The sequence below is a fragment of the Propithecus coquereli genome, unplaced genomic scaffold, assembly GCF_000956105.1.
Source record: "Propithecus coquereli isolate 6110/MARCELLA unplaced genomic scaffold, Pcoq_1.0 Scaffold38, whole genome shotgun sequence".
NCBI lineage: Eukaryota > Metazoa > Chordata > Mammalia > Primates > Indriidae > Propithecus > Propithecus coquereli.
In genome coordinates, this window is record NW_012149507.1 from 7,947,148 (window position 1) to 7,953,480 (window position 6,333).

Consider the following 6,333-nt stretch of genomic DNA (forward strand, 5'->3'; position numbering starts at 1 on the left):
TTGAGGTTGCTGTGAGCTAGGCTAACGCCACAGCACTCACTCTAGCCAGGGCAACAGAGCGAGACTCTGTCTCAAAAAAAAAAAAAAAACAGCCGTTGACAGAGTCAGAACTTGAATTCGGGAGAGAGTAACTGATGTGCTTGTACCCCTTGCTTGTTCCGCATTGAGCTGCAACACAAGCCACATGTTGCGAAAAAAATCCCAGTTTTAGTTTATGGAACAAGTGATAATATTATAGGATAGTAAAGGAACATTACCCCCAGTTCTATTACCCTAGAAAGAAAGTAATTTTCGTTACTTTATAGTGGTACCTTTTATTGGTCTAATGTCTGTCTCATCCATATGTGTGATTATTTTTAGTGGAGGTAATATTACCAAGTGCTTGTTTTTTTTTTCCCCCCCCAAAGTTTATTACTTCTTGTTCCTTAAGGGGGAAAAACCCCACCAGTGTATTATTTTCCTTTAAATAGGGAAACTTTCTTGCCAATTATTTTCTAAGATTTATTGTTAATGGGAAAAAATTATCAATACCTAGGAGTAAATTCTTAAGTTAATTGATAGTTTGTTTCCATGGTATCATGAGGATAAAATTGTCTTTTGTTTTGGAGTACTTGTTTAACTACAGAATAGGTCAAAATTCTTCCAAAGATTTCTGAGGGTTTGTAGTTTGAAACATCTACTTGGTGGTAAAGGATTCTTCTTTCTCTGCGTTGAACCTAAGTTTTAGTTTGTGGATGAGAGCAAAGAAAGAGCTACTCTGAGATACGTTCTTACTTATGAAAAAGGGAGGGGAGAGAAAATGTTTAGTTTATAATTTGTACTGATTAAAATATTTGAGATTTATTATCTTGAAGCTGTATGTGGTATATTTGAAATGTTATTTCTTTCTCGGTTTATTAAAATACCCTGTAAAATGTACTGTTCTTATTCCCCCCCCAGAGAATAATATTTAAATAAATTATACTTATAATTAACATAAGTATGTATCCTTATTTTAATAGGCATCAAGCATGATGGAACCATGTGTGATACCTGCCGCCAGCAACCAATCATTGGCATTCGATGGAAATGTGCAGAGTGTACAAATTATGATTTGTGCACAGTGTGTTATCATGGAGATAAACATCATTTAAGACATCGCTTTTACAGAATTACCACACCAGGAAGTGAGCGGTAAGGGAAATAATTTTTTTCTTCAGTTGTGATTCCTTGTTTGTATTTGTTTTATACTACTGAGCCTTAAATATAGGATGAGCAAATAGCTTTTGACAGTTTAGTATCAGAAGGTAGCAGATAGCAGGCTAGAAATAGACCAAGCCTGCCATAAAATGAGAGAGCAGCTCTGTGAAGATGGAACTGTATGTATTTTTCCAAGGTGATCTGGGCTATTCTTTCTCTAGCTTAGACCCTTAGCACTACTCTATGTTTGGAAATGTAAGGGCAGCCCAATTATTTTCTTCTCATTATGCTTGCTATTCTGTTAATTGCTACCAGATGAACACCAGGGCCCATTCATTGAGTCAGTAGGCATTTATTAAGACTACATGACAGCTGCTATGTTTGTGGACATTTCAGGATAAATAAGACACATAGTAGTCTTTCTCCACCCCGCCCCCCCCACCTCCCCCATAATAGTCTTAAGGTGTTTAAAAGTTAAAGGAAATATTGGATCAATGATTATCATGTGATGTTTTGGACTGTGGTAGAGATACGTATTAAGTGTCCTAGGAGCAATGAGAGAGTATTCATTGTTAATGGGTGCAGAATTTTAGGTGATGGAATCTTCTCTTGTAGATATGGATAATGCATAGGAGCAAGATTCTAGCCAGTCTTAGGGAGACAGCTAAGAGTAGTAGTATTAATAGATAAATAGATTTTGGAGTTAGACTGTGTTGGTGTAAATCATGGTCCTGCCGTTTATTAACTGAGTAGTTTTGAATGAGTTGTTTATTTTGTCTTTTGCTTATACTTAAAGTTAGGGAATAATAAAGACATTCTGAAAATGAATAGATGAACAATGAGCTAAAATTAGAAAAACAAAACCCATTCAACTTTTCTGATTGTATGAATGAGAAAGATACAGAAGAGTAAGCGATAGATGGCCTTGGAGAATCAAGCTGGCCCAGATAGTTGAGTGTGGAATCTTTTTCAAGGTTCATAATCTTCAGTCAGTATGCAATACTTTGGAGACAGTTTAGTGTAGGTCAAATCCTGGCCACAGATGTATTTTACTGGCATACAGATGACTCTAAATTTTTGAATAATTGCTAACCTTTTAAAATCAGGTGATTTCACACCAAAGTCGAAGTTTATGGATCTTTAAGCTCCCGCCAAAAGGCACTCAACACTGGACTTACATTCTTTTTTTTTTTTTTGAGCCAGGGTCTGGCTCTGTTGCCCTGGCTGGAGTGCAGTGGCGTCATCATAGCTCACAGCAACCTCAAACTCCTGGGCTCAAGGGATCTTCCTGCCTCAGCCTCCCCAGTAGCTGGGACTATAGGTATAAGCCACTATACCCAGCTAATTTTTCTGTTTTTTGTAGAGTAGGGTCTCATTCTTGATCAGGCTGGTCTTGAACTCCTGACCTCAAGCAGGCCTCCCACCTCGGCCTCCCAAAGTGCTTTGGATTACAGGTGTGAGCCCCCATGCCCGGCCTACATTTTTTCTTGGCAGCAGTTGGCTGAAGCAGAGAAACAAACACCTGCACCCTTTAAAACAGATCATGCTCTTGAATTGACCTAAGTTCTTGTCACCTCCTGTTGTCTTCCTAAGTCTGAGGTCAAATGCCATCTGCCATTTGTCGTTGTAGTGCTATTTTTCTTAGGCCCTCATTTATATTACTTGCCTAGCAGCTTTAGGGATTTGAGTTTGCCACCTCTAAAATAGTAAAAAGTATAGTGATACCCTGAAATGCTTAGACTGGGTTCATATATTGACTCTATTACTTTTTAACTTTTGTGACTTTGGGCAAATTACTTCTGAGAGACTCAGTTTCCTTATTTGTAAAATGGATAAGATATTAGTACCTTTCTGTTAAATGTAACACTTTACACTGATATATGTAAAAGCACTGTAAATGTTAGCTTTTCTATTATTAATACAACTACTGTTGTCATCATCACCTGTGGAATGTACAAGGTATTTCTGTATCATGCTACTAATATTATGGTAATAACTAGAACAATGAAGAATCTCTTCTACTTTCAAAATAAACTTTTTGTAATTTTGTTTGAAAAAATAAATTAGTTACCAATTTTTATATAAATTTGAAAATAAATAATTTTATTTTTAGGGTTCTGTTAGAGTCTCGTAGAAAATCTAAGAAGATTACAGCCAGAGGAATCTTCGCAGGTGCCAGAGTGGTACGAGGAGTGGACTGGCAGTGGGAAGATCAGGATGGTGGAAATGGACGTAGGGGAAAGGTACAGTGTTTTTCTTAGTTTGTCATGTATTCTAGAATACTGTACGTTTAGAAGATTTTTATTAGTACCACAAATGAATTCTTGGCCCATTTTTGTCTATGCCAATGAGAGTTTTAAAAATTTTTGTTTCTTTTTTTTTTTCCTGGAAGAAAAAGTGTTCCTGCTCTTTTGTAAGCATTGGTGTTCCTTTTTTTATTTTGAGACAGAATCTCACTCTGTTGCCTTGGCTAGAGTGAGTGCCGTGGCATTAGCCTAGCTCACAGCAGCCTCAAACTCCTGGGCTCAAGCGATCCTACTGCCTCAGCCTCCCGAGTAGCTGGGACAGGCATGTGCCACCATGCCTGGCTAATTTTTTCTGTATATTTTTAGTTGTCCAGATAATTTCTTTCTGTTTTTTTAGTAGAGACGGGGTCTGGCTCTTGCTCAGGCTGTTCTTGAACTCCTGAGCTCAAACAATCCGCCCGCCTCGGCCTCCCAGAGTGCTAGGATTACAGGTGTGAGCCATCACGCCCAGCCCATTGGTGTTCCTTGAGAGGGTTGTTAGGTAGGTTTTACCTTTCCACCCTCAGGCTTTTTTTTATATTGTCATTTTTTTGCCCAGATTGCCTTTCTGAACACCCCGTTTGGGCCAGTCCTCCCTAAGCAGTATCTCATGTTCTTGACTTTCTTGCTATTAAAAGTTCATTCGAATTGACTTGTTTTATATTCCATTCCCTTAAAGGCCTGTTTCTGAGGGGCAATGGCCCCCTATTCTGTTACCATTCTCAGTTAGTGTGAAGAGCTCAAGAGTTTTATAAGTAGGTGAAAGCAGAATATTTCATAAGGTGAGATGAGAGACCTCAGCTGATCCAGGTGGCAGGGAATGGGGGGCAGAGGGGAGAGTGAGAGTGTTGTTATTACATAGTCCATATAAGCCAAGTACACTAAGGACGTGAGTTAGGCTCGCTTCGGCAGTATGTCCTCAGATGAATAAAAATGTTACAATGGCAGTGGGAATCTTGGTGATGAGAGTCTTTCAACTTGTCGGGCCCATGAATCAATGGTTGCAATCTAGATGGGTCATCCTCCATGCCTGGTGCTCAGCAGTCATCCTGAAAGCTCCCTTTATGTCCTGTGATGGATGCCTTTGCCTGTTTCCTGGCTGGGTGTCATGTTTTCTGTATTCCTTTTTTTTTTGTCTTTGAGACAGAGTCTTGCTCTGTTGCCCAGGCTAGAGTACCATAGCATCAGCCTAGCTCACAGCAACCTCAAATTCCTGGGCTCCAAGCTATCCTCCTGCCTCAGTCTCCCAAGTAGCTGAGACTACAGGTGTGTGCCACTACGCCCAGCTATTTTTTTTTTTTTTTAATTTTTAGTTGCCTGGCTAATTTCTTTCTATTTTTAGTAGAGACGGGGTCTCACTCTTGCTGAAGCTGGTCTTGAACTCCTGAGCTCAAGTGATCCTCCCACCTTGGCCTCCCAGAGTGCTAGGATTACAGGCTTGAGCCAACATTCCTGGCCATGTTTTCTGTATTCTGTTAATGTCATCTTACTTAACTTTCTCTTTTGGTAGAGCACACATTCTCGTAACTTATTTGGAAAGAGGACATGAGAAGTAAGTTTTAAATACTTTCATTTTGAAAAATGACTTTATATTCTTCTCCACAATTAATTATATGGTCAGAGGGTTGCAAGTTATTTTTTCATCAGCTTTTAGAGGCAGTTACTGTTAAAGTTTGAAGCCACTTAAATGGAACTTTCTGGGTGTTTGCTATATTGGCACTTTTTGGGTGATAAAAGTAGGTGTTCTTGAGGCTTTTGAGTCATACGCATTACATTTTTTGTTCGTTATGATTTAACACATCTTGCATTTTAAGAACAAAATGAGGAAAAATAAATGAGGCCATCTTGCACATGTGACTCTGAGTGAGGGAACTTCATATAATAAATCTTTATGGTAACATTGTTAAGTACATGTTTAAGACCAAATGTAATTTTTGTTGTCTGATTTACTTTTTTCTGTATATGTGAATGAAGAACGTTAATGTCCTCCCTTTCCATTCAATGCTGGCTGCTCTATTCTACTCTTCTACATTAATTGGGTGTAGTGTATTCTTAGAGGGCTTCTTAAGTACTACTACCCATGTTACTATTTTAAGGCTGTTTTTACTTCACAAGTACTCCTGAATACATTTGAATTGAGTGTTTCATGTAGGTATGCTAGGTCATATTTCTTTTTTCTTTTTTTTAAAGTTTTTCTTTATGGAATATTTCAAACATATACCAGAGTAGAAAGAATAGCATAACAAATACCTGTGTACCCATCATTCAACTTCAACAATCATCAACTTTTTTTTTTTTTGAGACAGGGTCTCACTCTGTTGCCCGGGCTAGAGTACACTGGTGTCATCACAGCTCACTGCAGCCTCAAACTCCTGGACTCCAGCAATCCTCCTGCCTCAGCCTCCCAAGTAGCTGGGACAACAGGCATGCGCCACCATGCCTGGCTAATTTTTCTGGTTTTTGTAGAGAAGGGGTCTTGCTCTTGCTCAGGCTGGTCTTGAACTCCTGGGCTCAAGCAGTCCTCCTGCCTTAGCCTCCAAAAGTGCTAGGATTACAGGCTTAAGGGTTAAGCCACCACACCTGGCCGTATTTTACCTTTTGAGTATTAGAAACTATTTCTTTGCAAGGTTATACAATGGTTAATTGAGCAGAATCATAAAGCAAAGCAAGGCAATGATGGTCTCAAATTGAGGGTGATGGTTACCTCTGCTGGAAGGCAGGAGGATGGGATTGATGAGATGTCTCTAGGGGACTTGAAAAGTATGGGTAATATTTTTTTTCCTTAGGTTGGGTAACAGTTACATGGGTGTTCATTTCATTTTTTTATTCTTTAATTTTTACATATGCTATATTTTTGTAATATATAGTG

General features: G+C 38.8%; 1 protein-coding gene across 1 annotated transcript in view; it reads left to right on the forward strand.

Moving 5' to 3' along the window:
* The window catches only part of MIB1 (mindbomb E3 ubiquitin protein ligase 1), a 150,426-nt gene that overhangs the window by 37,848 nt on the left and 106,245 nt on the right, over positions 1-6,333 (forward strand). The window contains exons 2-3 of the mRNA XM_012652088.1: positions 1,002-1,173; positions 3,293-3,422. Coding sequence (XP_012507542.1) covers positions 1,002-1,173; positions 3,293-3,422 — 302 coding nt within the window. The remainder of the gene's footprint in view (positions 1-1,001; positions 1,174-3,292; positions 3,423-6,333) is intronic.